This window comes from Ambystoma mexicanum, chromosome 7p, assembly GCF_040938575.1.
Source record: "Ambystoma mexicanum isolate Mex_15411 chromosome 7p, UKY_AmexF1_1, whole genome shotgun sequence".
NCBI lineage: Eukaryota > Metazoa > Chordata > Amphibia > Caudata > Ambystomatidae > Ambystoma > Ambystoma mexicanum.
The window spans coordinates 69,519,837-69,536,394 of NC_090939.1; the positions used below are offsets into that span (position 1 = coordinate 69,519,837).

The 16,558-nt window shown below is 46.9% G+C and overlaps 1 protein-coding gene across 3 annotated transcripts in view; it reads left to right on the forward strand.

The window, feature by feature from the left end:
- Positions 1–16,558, forward strand: part of CFAP44 (cilia and flagella associated protein 44) — a 1,393,686-nt gene that overhangs the window by 944,007 nt on the left and 433,121 nt on the right. For all 3 annotated transcript variants that reach the window (XM_069635797.1, XM_069635796.1, XM_069635798.1), the window contains one exon: positions 74–129. In XM_069635797.1, the coding sequence (XP_069491898.1) occupies positions 74–129 (56 nt within the window). The remainder of the gene's footprint in view (positions 1–73; positions 130–16,558) is intronic.

Consider the following 16,558-nt stretch of genomic DNA (forward strand, 5'->3'; position numbering starts at 1 on the left):
CACATTGCACTGATTCACATTCTCTATATCAAGACTGGATACACACATTGATGACTCCTTCCTTTTTTCACAGCTGTATCTGGAAAAGGAGAAGGCTCCTGAAGACATTGACGACCCCAATGCCTACAGGTACAGTATGCTGCCAGTTGGGTGGGTGTGTGAGAAAAACATGGTTTTATTTCAGAGGTGAACATGGCTGTGCATGAAATCCATGCGTGTATCCAGAGTATTTGGGCGCCCACTTCAGTCTCATTTCAGACTTCCTAATATGGCACAGCTCTTTGTTTCTAAGCGTTTAATGCTGAAAGCAGCTGTAAAATGTGTGGGACAAGCGTCATCTTAAGGCCTGTTTCAGTCTCTAGTCCCCATTGGTACTTAACCAATCCCACCCATTATTCATGTTGAGTCTTTGGTCTCTCTGCATAGGCACTGATTAATTTCTTTTAACAAATATTTAAAATCATAAATTACTGGTCGACGTCCTCACAGCCAGCTTTTTTGAATGGGGTGTTTCTTGTAATGGTAGTACACTAGGATGTCATCACTAGTCTGCCGATTAATATAACTGTGCTACTATTAACTAGAAGTCCTGTTCTATTGTTTCCTTGAAAGGTATTTGTGATTTGGTGAATGTCTTGTGGCTTAGGGTTTGGGACAATTCTTTGGTTGCCGCTGTCTATGCTAGAGGCCATACATACTCTGTTCCCACAGCCCAATAAGGACCTATCTTAATGTCAGCTGTATAGGTGCTTTTCACTGACAAATGTATCGATTTTTGCTTAGCTTATAGTGACGAGAAAAATGTCTAAAATTGCTGCGACAGCTGTGTTGACCAATTGAGGATTATTTTGGATTTGGTACAACACCCAAAATTGACGGATCTGCTTCATCCGTTGTGGCTACTGTGAATGTTGGGGAAATGTTTTTGAGTATTTCTTAATATTATCCGTTACATGCAGTTATTGGGATTTTTTCTTTTTGAGATTTGACTTTTGTTTTGTCATGTGTGAGGTTGAAATCTAGGGCAACTGTGTCCAGGGCATGAGCCAGGGGTGCCCACATGCCCCGTGCCCTCCTTTCTCTGCCCTCACTTCCACTTGTGTGATGAAGTCAGACTCTACTTGAGATTACAATCTATACACATATTCTGACAAGTCTACATATCACTCTTTGTTGGTGATGTATTATTTTAATAACAGAAGCTATCTTTATTGCTAGTTATAGTTAATGCTCAACAGTGTAGGGTGTACACTGGATCAGATAGGAATTGGCTACCTGCTGCAGATAGCAAGTAGAGTTTAGCAACCTGCCTGCCATTTGTCTTCCTCTATCTTTACCTCCCACTTTCTCCTTGCTCTTTGTTCCTCTTTCTCTTCTGTCTTTCTACCTCTTACTGTCCTTTTCTCCTCTCTCACTTCCTTGCCTTCTTTTACTCTTCCTTTGTTTCTCTGCTTCTCTTTCGTTGCTTCTCTGTCAATCTCTCTTTCTCACTCATAGTCAAACCTGAGAGTCACACTATTTTGTTCTGGCAGCCTTGGTCAGGAAACTCAATAACCTCCCACTCCAGAAATCATCTATGTGGTGTCTCAACACAGCCATGTTCCTGGTCTACCATAGCCACCTCTAGATCTCTCTCTGGTCATTGTGCAGGCACTCTCACTTAGGGACAGCTTCAATGCTCAAGATATCCTTTGCTCTTTCTTGGTTTTTGTCAGCCAGCTTCTCCAAATGTGGCTTTCTTCTGGCTCTCTTCTTCTCCTCTATCAAGCACAGTTATTGTTAACCTCCTTCAACACCCACCTTCTACGTTCTGAACATATGGATTGATAGGCCTGTGGTTATGTTCCGCTCACTGAATGGCTTTCTCTGTAGAGCCATAACTGGGGGGATTCTGTATCAGTCTCTCCTTTCATTTCTGTGGGTCCTTGGTGCAGTGAAAATATCAAATTCCTGGTGGCCATGATGGTGTTAAGCGGACGTCCTGCTCTTCTGCGGTGGCAGCTTTCTTTGCTAAGATCTTCGGAACTTGGCTTCATCCTGATCCCACAGGTCTTTGGTTAGCGGGTTGTATGTTCTTTCCTGGTGGTGTTGTCATCAGGGGTGCTATTGCTGGAAGTAGGGATCATCGGCTCCAGCTGTAGAATTGCTTCAGTGTGTCTCCATAAACAACCCTGCCAAACCCCATACTAATGTAACCTGGTTTTACAGATCTCTCTAACTGCTTGTTGGCGTTGTCTGGTAGTAGGACGGCGCCGTTAGGCCTACAAAACAGAAATATCCTTCTCCTCTTTGAAGCCAACATTACTTGGGTGAAGGCCCAAAGGTTGTGGGAGTCTGTTGCTCAGACCCTGAACCACCTCCAGGTAACCATGGCTATCGCTGAATTTCTCCGGTAGGTCTGTTTTCCGGATTTAGTTATGGAGTCAGATGTCCATCTTATACTCTGCCCCTTCATAGAATCCCCCCTCTCTTGAGAGGATTTTGTCACAAAGGTACATTACTTCAACAGCTGTTATCTTTGGGGTTGGTCAGTACCATTTCCTTGCCAATTCCTGATTCTTCCCCTGAGTTCTTGTCGTGGTTCTTGGATATCCAGTATTCAAATGTAGGTAGGTCCGTGCGCAGTAATATTGGTTCTGGCAGACTGTAGAGGGAGACAGAGGACAACAGAGGGAGACAGAGACAGGAGGGAGAAAGAGACAGACAAGAGGGAACCAGAGGTAGACAGAGAGACAGAGTAGGGGAGGCGTCTGAGCTTTGGTATGTCAAAACTGAGTTGTTTTGTCTTTTCCAGTATTCAGCGGGAATGGTTACGGATGTTGATCCCTGTCCATGGCAGGTACCCTCACAACCTGTACACAAGGCTGGCATTCTCCTCCTGCAAAAAGTGAAGCAATTCATGAACAATTATTTTAAAATGCATGATGCCATTGAATCCTGGAGCAAATTAAATCTATCCTTTGTAGATAGTACTCCACTTCGACAGTAACCTGGCATTGTCAAGGGGGGATGGGAGTCACTCTCCAGAGGAGGTTGAAAGAGTGGGAGATGTACTGAAAAGCCCTGAGCCTGCCCTAAAGTTGGTGACACGAGGTACAGAGACCCAAAACCCTCTATTTTCCCTTTGTGCCAGTGTCCTTTGAGGATCAGGCCTTCCATGGACACAGACAGACAGAATAATGTGCTGCAGTACTACTTTGTCTTATGCCATGCCTCTTTGTCAGGGTGCTCGCCTGTCTGGTTCTATCTTTAGTCCAGTCTGTGAAGAAGACGAACAGCAGAGCACAAAACCCCATCCAACGCCACATGCCCGTGACAAATCCACAGATACTGAGACACCAGTAAGCTGAACAACCCTCTAGGATGGTGCAAATCCAGCATTGCATGGCAGAAAAGGGAGCCTGAGAAAGAGAGTGTGGTGACACAGAACCCACGCAAGCACACACCAATTATATTCTCGCTTTGGTGCCTAGGCAGGTGCTCTGCCAGAGACTTGTTTTCAATCCTAGAGCCCCATCGTCCTTAGAGAGAGGCCAGACCCCATCCAGAGACTATACTTACAGAGAGTGACCGCGATGGAGATCCTGACACAGACTAGGACACTGAGCTGACAGACATGCCATAGTCGACCCGCGGTGGCTCAGCATAGAGAAAGTGGGCAGGGCTTAGTCCCATTATAAAGCTTTTCCTAGCATATAAACGCTCTCAGTGGGAAAAGAGGAAAGCAGATTGGCTAGGGAACGCAGGGATCAAGAGTAAGACTCAGACACAGTGGCATTACGGTGATTGTTAAAGACTACTATTGATACAATTAAAGAGAAGGTTGGGGAAATCCTACCTGTTCCTAACACTAGGAGGGGTTTCCCTGCCTCAACACAACTAAGGAGCGTCTGTTTCAGAGTGTCCAAAACAACAAGTTATCTGTCCTGCGTACAAAATCGTAACCTGACCCTCCCACACTAAACTCAATATAACATCAAGGGGAAAATGTCTTTTAGCTGATCACCTGCAGCTCCTTTCCAAAGTTCCAACATACATTTCTAAAGTGTAAAAGAACCCAATAATGTTCTAGCAGTTAAAGGGGTTCCCCTGGATTTCTCATTACCATACTCCACAATCTGAAAGGGGATGACTCTTCTCCTGAGTTTCCTCCGGTTTGCACAGTTCATCAACTCAAGACAGGGGTGTTGCTAGGTCTGGAAAAAACCTGGGGCTACGCTAATGTCGGAACTGTCGGGACTGGGGGCTAGCTGGCTTTTTGGTTGTAGCACCTGAGATTCTATCCGGGGCTACAACCAAAAGACCAGGGGCTATAGCCCCCTTAGAGCCCTCTAGCAACGCCTCTGACTCAAGATATGTATGATTTCTCTCTTGATGTCATTTTGGGTTATACCATTCAACAATTTAAAGGGGCCATGACCATTCCCTTGATATTTTCACAGTTCCACAATTCACAGGCTCAAGGAGTACGCCTCTGCCCTATGAGCTTTCTTAGCTTTTCCACAGTTCCCAGATTTCACAGTTCCATAATTCACAGCTTCCAGGGTTATGTTTCTTCCCCTGAACTTTTCTAGCTTTTCCACAGTTTACAGGCTTCACAGTTTCACAATTCATAGGCTCAAGGTGTATGCTTCTTCCCCTAAGCTTTCTTGACTTTCCCACATCACAAAGGGGAGGGAGACTGCCTTCCCCTAGATTTCACCCTTTTTCAAGTTGAACAATCTTGATTGGGTGCCGGTCCCAGACTTGCTGTATACCCAGTTTACTCTCCTGACAGGACTTTCTTATTTTGTCACTTGGATGTGGGTCCCAGACTTGCTGTATGCCTGGTTTACTCTCCTGACGGGGCTTTAATTGGTTCAGTATTTGGGTGCAGGTCCCAGACTCGCATTTCTCATCAGTACTCACCTTCGAATGGATTGTGTTCTCCCACGTATTCCTCATCTTATGATATTCGTATCCTGCCAGCTTCGCTGCTTTGGAAAAAAAAAAATTCGGCAGAGGGTGCTGTGCACTAGGTCGCGGCGTCGATGTCCCTCGACGGACTCTGTACCGTGTCGACGTCACCATCAGTATAAATAGCTTGTGCCGCGCCCGTTGGCTTCAGTTCCATTTTTCTGATTGCTTCGCTCTCGAGAACGGCGAGCTTCGAGATTTTCTTCAGAAAATGTCGTCTTCTTCCACCCCTTCTACTCCCAAGACGGGGTTTAAAAAATGTATCAACTGCATATCGAAGATGTCGATTACAGATCCTCACCGCGTTTGTCTTTGGTGCCTGGGTTCAGATCATCGAACCAGCGACTGTGGCTCCTGTCAGTCGATGACAGAGAAGGCCCTTCGGGAGAGGAAAGGTAAACTGGCGGTGGGGCGGGAAGCTTCCAAGGCCTCTTCGAAGGCATCATCAAAAAAATATAAACAGTCGAGCGATTCGAAAGATTCGGTTCATCATAAACATTCCAAGAGATCTCAATCTCGTAGTAGATCGAGACGCTCTTCATCTTCCTCTTCGAAAAAGGTTAAGAGACGACACAGGTCTCCCTCATCTTCCTCAGATACATCTACCGAATTGGTACGATGCCCGACTAAGTCGGATTCCCCAGGAAAATGGGAAGATTTTAGAAGGAAGATGATGGAGGTCTTTGCGAACGCGGCCTCAACCCCCTCAAAGAAGCTTCAAAAGTGCCAGACCCCGGTCGCTCCGTCGGACGACACAGGGAAGTCGGGAACTACTACAGTAAAACCCAGTAGTATGGTTGAAACTCGAAAGTCTCGAGTCGACATCAAATCATCAAAGATTCATCGAGAATCGAGTGTTTCCCCGATACCATATAAAAAACAGAAGTCGTTGAAACCCTCGACGACTTTGTCAACGCCATCGGCGCCGACGACTTCGACATCGAAGCAAAAAGAGTTTTTGATGCCTTCGTCGAAGACATCATCGGTGTCTTCGAAGACTCCTTCGATTCCATCGAAGGTTCCTTCAATTCATTTCGAGCCAAACTCAAGATCAGGAAAGGAGATTTACTCCTTTACCTAAATCAGATTTTTTTAAGTCTATGGGCCTCATTACACGTTAGGCGGTAAGGGTTTACCGGTACCGGTAAGGGCACCGGTACTGGTAAACCCTTACCGCCTTACTATGAGTTCCTTTTGCGGGACCCTACCTGGTTTTACCCGCCGTTAAAGTAGGGTGCCGCAAAGGGAACTCGGTGCTAGTTACGGTACCGCAATTTGCGGTACCGTAATTAGCGCCTTCCCCATTCCCATTATGCCCTATGGGGGCAAAAATGGGAATGGGGTAGGGCCTTGGTGAATGGGGAATTACCGCCCCCGCTCACCTTGGAGTAGGGCGGTAATTCTGCCATCCACCAAGGCGGGCACGGTAAAATACCGGCGGCAACCATGGCGCTAATAGCCATGGTTTTGGAGTGCAATATGGTACAAGAAAGGTCCCAGAAGCAATAATCGATCCAGAATCGAAAATGCGAGACCTGTGTGATACCCTTCACTCTGCTAGTGGTGTGGATACGTCACCTGAACTAGAGTTTGCAAAACCTGACCCTGCAGAACATGCAGATTCGGGGTACAGGACCCTAATGAATAGAGTGGTTGAATACATGGGCTGGGGTAGAGCCTCACCCACTTTTGATCAGGATGATATGACTGACATACTTGATCAAGGCCCCCAGAAAGATCCAGTTCTCCCTTTCCATTGGGCACTTCAAAGAACGGTGTAAAAAACTGGGAAGTTCCTGATACAATTGCTGCAGTCAATAGTAATTTTCCAAAGAAGTATAGAACCTCTGGTTCAGATCCTGATTATTTAAACAGGCATCCCACTCCAGAAAGTCTGGTTATTCAGGCTGCAACTTCCTCAAGGCAAACAGCATATCCATCCGGATAGAGAGGATAAGAAAGTGGATGCTTTGGCCTGTAAGGTATTTACCTCGGGTAGTATGGCTCTCAAGTCCACTAATGTCACCTGTACCCTGGCCAGGTTCACCCATATCCTGTGGGACTGCATTTCGGCGGCGGCTGATCATATTCCGGAAGGCGAGGAGAGGGAAGGTTTCCTGAATATTGTCAAAGACGGAAAGGAGGCAATGGGGGAATGTCTCCAGTCTGGACTGGATACTGCTGATAGTATCAGCAGAGCCATGGCTGCAAGCACAGTGTTACACAGATGTGTGTGGTTGAGGAAGTCGGGTTTTGCACCAGATGTACAGGCCAGTCTTCTCAACATGCCTTTTGATGGCCTGAGGTTGTTTGGTAGTAAAGCTGATGAAAGCTTAGAAAAACTACAGACCTCAAAAGCGTCAGCTAAATCTCTTAGTGCCTCCATGCGACAGCCTCAGAAACCTTATATGGGCTCATCTTCCTGGAGAGGTCGTTCTTTTCGGTACTACTCCTCTTTTGGTAGAGGAAGAGGACAGGCCATTCAAAGAGGTAAAATAAATGTTTCTCGTAGTGGACGAGGAAGAGGTGCGAAATCAGCCTCAGGAATGGCATCTTTGCCCTCAGCCGCTCCTGCAGCCACCTCCAAATCACTCTGAGGCATTATCACACAAGACCCCGGTGGGAGGCAGAATCTCACAGCATCTGAAAGAATGGCGGGACATTTCTTCAGATGCTTGGGCACTGGAAACAGTAGCTCAAGGTTACTGCCTTCCCTTCCTAAAAAGGCCTCAGGATCATCCACCGGGAGCCAATCTGCCAAAATTCCAGATACGCTCCTGTTGCAGGAAATTTTAACCCTGCTAGAGAAAGGTGCAATAGAACAGGTACTTGTAGCGGAGAGGAACAAGGGTTAGTACTCCCCCTACCTTCTCATTCCAAAGAAGGAAGGAGGTTTGAGACCCATCTTTGACTTAAGAAACTTAAACAAGTTCCTCAGGAAGGACAAGTTCAAGATGGCAACCCTTTCTCAGATCCTTCAGGCTCTCCAACTTCAAGACTGGTTGGTATCATTGGACCTTCAGGATGCTTACTTTCATGTGCCAATCCATCCCAAGCACAGAAAGTACCTGATGTTCGCGGTTGGCGCTTCTCACTTTCAGTTTTGAGTTCTGCCATTCGGGCTGAATTCCGCCCCAAGGGTTTTCACCAAACTGATGGCGGTTGTGGCAGCGAGTCTCAGGAGAGGGGGGATTCACGTCTACCCCTACCTGGACGGACGATTGGTTGATCAGAGTGCGTTCTCACGAACAAGCGCAGGATCATCTGTCGATCACCGGTCACTTCCTTCACAAACTGGGCTTCTCCCTCAATTTCAAGAAGTCTCACATGATACCATCCCAAAAGCTACAGTTTATCGGAGCAGTTTTGGATACTTCCTCGGGCAAAGCCTCGCCTCCCGAGGTGAGAGCTCTCCACATTCTGCAGATGGCCTTCGATTTTCTGAGGTTGCTCGGCCTCATGGCATCCTGCATTTATCTGGTGACATAGGCCAGATTGAGAATGAGATCCCTTCAATGGGTCCTCAGAACTCAGTGGTCCCAGTTCTCAGGGAGTATGTTGGATCTTTTGCGGGTCCCGAGCGCAATTGCTCAGGATCTACTATGGTGGGCTTGCAACAACATTATCCTCAAGGGAGAATATTTTTGGCAACCATGGCCGGAGATAACAGTAGTGACGGACGCCTCACTCACGGGTTGGGGAGCCCCCACCAACGATCTGACAATCAGCGGTCGTTGGTCTCCATTGGAGTCAAAACTACACATCAACCTATTGGAGCTGGGAGCAATCAGACTAGCGCTGAAGGCCTTTCTGCCCTCTGTACAGGGAAAGAATGTCCTGAAAATGAAGGACAATACGGTGGCCATATACTTCCTCAACAAGAGAGGAGGGGTAGGTCACTACCACAATGCAGCTCTGGTTCTGGGCAATACGAGAAGGAATCTCTCTGTCGGCAGTTCACCTAGCCAGAGAGCATAACACGGCGGCAGACGCTCTGAGCAGGCAGAGCACAGTCTACCATGAGTGGGAGCTAGCTCAGGAAGTCCTTCTTGAGATCTTCGCCCTTTGGGGAACCCCTCAAGTGGATCTGTTTGTGACCACGGGCAACCGGAAGTGCGAACAGTACTGCTCAAGGCGACGCGTTTGTGGTGGACTGGAAGTTTGCACTTCTCTAAGTGTTTCCTCCAGTCCCCGTGAATCCTCAAGTAATCAGGAGGTTGGGAAAGTTCAGGAAAACCATGATCCCAATTGCCCCAGATTGAGCCAGGAGAACGTGGTACCCGGACCTTCTAGACATGTCCATTTGCCCTCCAATACATCTTCAGCAAAGAGAGGATCTTCTCTCGCAAGAGGAAGGTCGGGCTCTCCATCCAGAGGTCAAGGCACTCAACCTTCACGCATGGTTTCTGAGAGGTTGAGATACAAGGATTGGGATGTTCCGGATGACGTAATGGAGATCTTGCTTTTGGCCAGAAGGCCAGCAACAAAATCTTTGTACGGATGTCATTGGAACAAGTACAGTAACTGGTGCAAAGATAAAGAACTGGATCCTTTTCAATGTGGCACCCCAATGGTGCTTTCTTTCCTATCACATCTAGCCAATCTGGGGCTCCAGATCGGAACAATTAAAGGATATCTAGCTGCGCTGTACATTTTCAAGCGCTCCTCGGAAGAGGTTTCTTACTTCAAAATTCCATTGATAATTCAATTCCTGAAAGGGCTTACTAACGTATACCCTCCAGTCCCTTTTCATGTCCCAGTTTCTAACTTGTATACCTTTTGAGCCTCTGCACTCATGTCCCTTGAGGCTTCTAACATTGAAGACTGTCCTTCTTGTGGCCTTAACATCAGCCCACAGGGTTAGTGAAAAACAGGCTCTCTCATGTAACGTCCATATACTACTTTTTACAAGCACAAAGTGGTTCTTAAAGTTGAACCATCTTTCTTACCAAAAGTCGTTTCTGACTTCTACTTGTCACAAAAGATTATATCACCAACATTCTATCTTCCTCCTCATTTGGGCAAAGAGGAGGAGAGACTGCATAGACTGGACACTAAAAGGGCTCTCACTTTTTACATTTCAAGAATGTCAAAATTGCGTCAGGATGACCAACTTTTTGTAGGTTATACTGGCCGTAAATTGGGATTAAAGACCCATCGGATGGGGGAATGGCTACTTCTGCGGCTCTGAAGAGAGGAGTCCCTGCAGCAGATATTTGTTCAGCTGCAACGTGGGCATCAATGCATACCTTCATCAAGCATTATTGCTTAGATGCTTCTTCCTCTAATGAATGAGGGTTTATTTGCCATGGCGGTACTTCATTCCATCCATGAAAACAATAACTAGTACTCCCACCTCCAAAATTACTCCTGCTATCATAAGATGAGGAATACGTGGGAGGACACAATCCATTCGAAGAACAAGTTACTTACCAACTGTAACGTTCTTTCGACTGGATGTTCCTTCCAAGTATTCCTCATCGCCCCTCCCATCCTACCCCGCAGTACAGTTTACGTTACTTACACTTTCCTCTCACGAAGAGTCTATCTGTCATGAGGCACGCCTGAGTGTTCCTCGAATATTTCCACGAAAAAACAGAACTGAAGCCAACGGGCGCGGCACAAGCTATTTATTCTGATGGTGACGTTGACGCGGTACGGAGCCCGTCGAGGGACATCGATGCCACGACCTCGTGCACAGTGCCCTCTGCCAAATTTATTTTTTCCGAAGCAGCAAAGCTGGCAGGATACGAATATCATAACATGAGGAATATGTGGGAGGAACATCCAGTCGAAAGGACGTTACAGTTGGTAAGTAACTTGTTCTTCTCTTTTATATAGTTCAAAGATTCTTTAATTATTTTTTATATATTGGGTCTGCAACCTCTCTTTGTTCATCTTAGTCTCTTTTCTAAATCGCTTCGGTGTCCCAGCTCCCTTGTTTGGGTTTACCAGGTTCATCAACGGTATGCAGCATCCGCCATGAAGCACACCAGCGTCCCAACCTTGTGCTCTGGGCTCTCCGGTTTCCGTTGGCTGCTTCGGCATCCTTTGCGTCTCACCGTACTCGCTGCGGCTTGCTTGCCAGCTGGGAGGGCGTCCAGTCGGCGCTCCGGTTCCTGCTTTGCCTCCTTCACCTGAAAGCCCCTGCTGTCCATGGCACAATCGCGGCAAACTTTCCACTTCCAGACTTCTAGCAGCTTTTCTGCTCCTCACTGCAGCCTGCTCTCCTTCGTGAGTGAGTCTCCCTTTCTCTCCAGGTGTAGTGTTTTTAAATGTCCCAGCACCTGCTGACCTTTTCCAACAACTAGCGCAGCGTTTGCCTTCTGGTTCTAGTGATCTTCATTGCTCCAGTCCTCTTCCTCATCTCAGTGTTATCAAGCAAAGGGGAATTAAATACAGTTGGTGATTGGTCATGACTGGAGATTCTACACTCACACTACAGTCTGCCATACGGGAATAGAGAGGCAAGTGGATGTTACCAGAGACAAAAGAGACAGAGAAATGCCTGCCTTGACCTAGCGAGTCCTGGGGCTGGACCAGTGCAGGATGATCACCTGGGTGAGGGGTCTTGTGGGAGTAGGACACGGATGGTGAGACGCGGTATCCCATTCGTTGTAACACCTTTACCCCATCCTACCAGGTAGGATATTTAAGAACTCTACCCGACCCCCTTTTTATAACACACACTTTCTCGCGAACAGCTCGCTATGAGAGAAAACAGACTAACACCCGAGCAGCATACCTAACGTGTCCCAATACAATGGTCAGACGAGGTCAGGCAATTACTGACCATCACACACACACCTGACTTCATTACACTTCCCCATACAGATAAAAGGCGGAGCACGAAAGCACGTTATGCAGTGATAAAATTGCGGCAAAAATGTCGCCTGAACAAAAAAATCGCTGCAAATATGCAGTGGTGTGACCCGTTAAAGGTGTACCCCATTACACCATTTAAGGGGAGCGGGAGTTGCAGGGGTGTCCCCCGCATCCTTTACATGGATTGTGGCGGCAAAACCACAGCCTTTTTGCCGTGATATTTTGTGTTCACAGCCATTTTTGCCGCGATTTTAACACATGGAACCGAAAGCACACTCTGAGTGAGGAAATGCACACGAGGAAACCGCAGTTTTGAGACGGCAGCTAAACGAGAGAGGAAAGATGGCAAAATAGAAGGGGATCGCAAGGAGGGAAATTCCCTTGACCTTGTCGACAAGGAACTGTTACTTTCCAGAGACCTGGAGAATAGAAAGCGTAAGACCAGGAAACCAGGCTGAAGAATCCTGCATTGAGATACCCAGGGCCATACCGCGTCAATAATCAAGGCATGGAGAATCCCCAGCCGCCGTGGTACCGACCTTGGCTCCAAGAACAAAGCAGCATCAGTGAAATCAACACATCCGGTGAGTTGGGGAGACCGATAAAAGACTAGTCTGTGTTGAAGCCAAGGTTACAAGCAGCAACATTGTATGGTGAGCTCTGGAACGAACATTGTTAAAAGGCGTGTGATCAGAGGCGCAAGTGAAGTTGAACTGCTGATGAGTGATAGAGTGGTCTGGCACTGCGTGGGTTCTCAATCGAAGGTCTCTGTAAGGTACCCAGCTGACAAGTGACAAAAGTAGAAATATTTGGTCCGAGCCCAGCAGAGGGAGATCAATTGAAAGAGAACAAAGTGAATCGAAGTGGTCCTGCGACGGGTCAAGCAAAATCCTGTGCAGTCAAAAGTCTTTGATTTTGATGAAGTATAGAAAGTTTGAAAAAGTACTGAATAAATTTGGTCCGAGCCTGGCAGAGGGAGACCAATTGAAGGTTTTTTGTTAAAGTGGGTTCGAGCCCGGTGGAGGGGGGCACGGGGTGAACAGTAAAACATCTGAGAAGTTGTATCCTGAGAAGAAATCCTGAGAAGAAAGGAACTTTAATATTTTGTCATGTTGCATCAGGCCCTCTAAAATAGAAGACTTTGAATGGCAAAGAGACTTTGACACAGAAGGCCCTGATATGTAAGTCTGGAACTGCATCCTCGTGCTCGAGAAGCCAGAGAGTGTGCTAAGCTCCAGTGTGTCGCCTTGTCCCGTGCTGAAAACGTGGGGAAGGGAAGCCAATGGCTTGAATATCCTGACATATCATTTCTTGAACACTTTACTTTTGCATAATCTTGTTTGCCACACTATTTTATTTAGAAGTAAGGATTGGCAATAGGTTTATTAGTATGGGACCTTTTATTTTGACAGACTCGACTAGGACTGCATTATTATTTGATGTCATAGGTTTCTCCCATCTTTAGATTTAGGATTAGGTAGGCGTTTTTCAAACCCAATTGAAGTTCAATAAACACCCTTGAGCTGCGATCACTTGGGTCTGTCTTACTGTTTAATACCATGCATTCCTTACAGTTGTCTTCCCTCATGTGGTCCTTCCACAGATAGCCACCCCAAGGGTCAGAGTCGGGTAGCTTCTGCCTTTCCCTGGCCACATGAGGGAAGATTTTTCACAGTGAGGTAGAGAGGACCTTGCTAGATTCATCACAGGAAGTATAAAGGAGGAGACAGGAGACCAGAAGAGGTGGGTTTGTCAGGTGAGGTCAGAGGTGGAGATGGTGGGCCAAGAGACCAGTAGGATGAAGGAAGGAGCGGTAGAGACATTTATTGGAGAAATGGCAGATATTGGCTTAGTGAGTGCAAGGGTACTGCAATTGGAGTATGCGTGTTTGTGTGGCAGGTGAATAGAAATTAGTGCAAGGAGTGAATGTGAATTAAATGGTACTGATGGAAAGGAGGAGTGTGTGTAGTGGAGTGATCGGATCAATAGTATGAGGAAGAGAGTATCAGTAGGAGAGGGGAGTGGTATTGGAAGGAGGGGAGAGTAGTAGTGGTAGGAGGAGTGTGCTAATGGAGGAAGAGTAGTAGAGTGGGAGGTATAGCAGCAATGTGGGAGGACGAGGAGTGGGAGTAGTAGTGCAGGAGGAGGAGCAGTGGAGCCAGAAGAGGAGCGGTAGGAGTAGGAGTGGTAACATCAAAGGGTAGAGGCAGGAGACAGGAGGAGTGAAGATCATCAAGTAGAGCATTGTTTGGAGGAGTTATGGGAGCGAAGGTAGGTGGAGAAAAAAAAGGCAGGGTGACTTCATGACTGAATTATGTGAAAAGAGTAAGTGAAAGGCTTTCTAGCAACCCCACTTGAACCCAAAACCCGGCCTAATGTAGGGAGAATTAGGAAGTCCCTGAGGGAGGCTTGGATAGATAATGCCAAAGACCTGTATGCCACCACTGCAGCTCAGTTCTAGACTTTAGCACACTGCTGGTGTAACTACCAGGAGCACTTACTCTGGGATTAGACAGAGTGGGCTAGGTAGGGGGGATTACAAGATGAGAGAGATCAGGATGTCCCTGGGGCCCACAAAGTTTGAAATATAAACCTGTAACTGTCCTTGAGACTTGGAATTGTTTCTGGGACATCTTGGACTTAAGAAGGCCCACATAAAACATCTTCACTCTTGTGGATTCAATGTAATGTTGACGTCCTTCCAAGCACAGGCGAACACTATTGCAATATGCAGCACAAAGGGCCAAAGCACAGTTTTCTGTAACCATTCTGTAATGCCCAGGTCTCAGCCAAGGTGCAGTCCGTATTCTACAATATTCGCCTCCTGCGCCAAAACTACCCTATGTGCCTAAAGTAGATTGTACTGTAGTGGTGGGGGCATTGGTCAACTCAAACCTTGATTACTGCAACAGACCTCTGGCCGGAGCACCGAGTAACCAAATTCATAGTCTCCAGAAAGCACAAAATGCCGGAGTCAGATTGGTGTTTTGGTGTGTCCAAAAATACCCACATTTCCGGTCTCCACCGATCACTACATTGGCTGACAGTTGAAGATCGGGTTAAATTTATGACCGGTTACCTGGTTTATCGATGCTTGCATGACATGGCACCTGTATACTTAGCAAATAACTTGAAACGATATCAACCTACTGGTACTCTTAGGTCGGAGGATCACCTCCTTCTTGTAATTCCTAGGATGAAGTACACTTCTAGAGGAGATCAGTGTTTCTCAGTGACCGGACCCAGACTGTGGAACAGTCTTCCACTATATCAAAGACAAGCGAACTCCCTGATGACTTTCAAAGCAGGTCTCAAAACTCATCTCTTTAAATAATCTTGCGCCTCTGGATTACTTTTTGTCCATTGGTCCCGTTGTATTCCCAGTTGGTCCTCCTGGCCTTCCGAGCCTTATTGTTTTGTTCCATCTGCGCCAGGATACGATTTGGTTTGTTGTGTGCGCGTTTACAAGTGTCTCAAAATTCAAAATTCATTGCTTCCTTCACAGGCGCTCAATTAACAGGTTTAAACATCAGTCTTGAAGAATTTTTCTTGGTCAATGCTAGCCATCCATATGCCTAGTTCCTGCTGTATTATGTACCATCCTGAAAGGAATTGTAAACGTTACTCCAGGGGACAGGTGCCCAGAGCCCTTTGCGCAGCAAACACTAACGAAATTTAAATAGAAGTCAGGATGCATATACGTTTCATAGACAGCCCCTTCACCAGCGCTCCACCATCTGGTTTGACCTACCGCCCCTTCTCCAGTTAACTTACTTATCCATTGGGTCTGGCCTGAGTGTATAGAAAAGGTACGAGGGCATAAGGCAGAAATATAACAAGAGTACAGTAGTCACTACAGTGAGTAACGTTTACAAATTTACTATATCCTGTCCATCTCCTCAACATTCTTCTGAAGCAAAAACCATAACAAGGGGAGGTTAGACCTGATTTCTACTCTAGTGAAACAGGTTGCAGGGGATTGCTTGACCAAATTGCGTATCGGTTCTTGAGTTGTCATTCATGCAGTAGTACTTTCAGAAAGCTTTTCTCTTTCCCTTGTTGTTTGAGCCCCACTGCCTTATTTCTATGCTCCCTAACCTTGATGTTCCCCCTATGGTTGTAAAGCGCTCTGTTGCTTCCCACAGCTAGGTCTGCACTCAATAAATACTGTGACGAATCCGGAGATGTCGTCACTTCTCCCTGAGGGGCAGCCCCTTCCCATGAGGCCAGGGAGGTGAGGCTATTACAAGATAGTCCCCCTGGGGGTAGTACTCAGTGGGAGGATCTCATGGGAGGAAACTTCCCCTCTGGGGATAAAGGAAGTACTCTCTGGAGAACACCCAACACCCTGCCCACCTCCATACCCTCTAACACTTTACCTAGTACCCACATGTACCTTTGTAAGTCTGTGACTCTACGAAGTGCTGAGACTACCCAAAGGAAGTGTACCAGACAAGTACTGGGACGAGGAGGAGGTGTGGAGCCATGAAGAACACCTGGTGGAATTGTAATGCCCATTCTAGCTTTCTGCCGAGCAGTGGTTGTGAGACAGATACAAACTGACTAGGGTCTTGCAGAAGTAGTTCTGAAGCCCGAGCAGCTGCATTCGGGAGAGCCACAGCCTCACCAGCAGACGAGAGCGAAGGAGCGCCAAGCCTGGGAGATTTGAAGAGGAAACAGAGAAGAAGGAAGTCATCTGGCCATGAAGGAGCGAAGAAACCAGTTGAGTGGGACTGGTCCAGAGCATAACTGTAAGGTTGAAGCCGGTGTCGGGAAT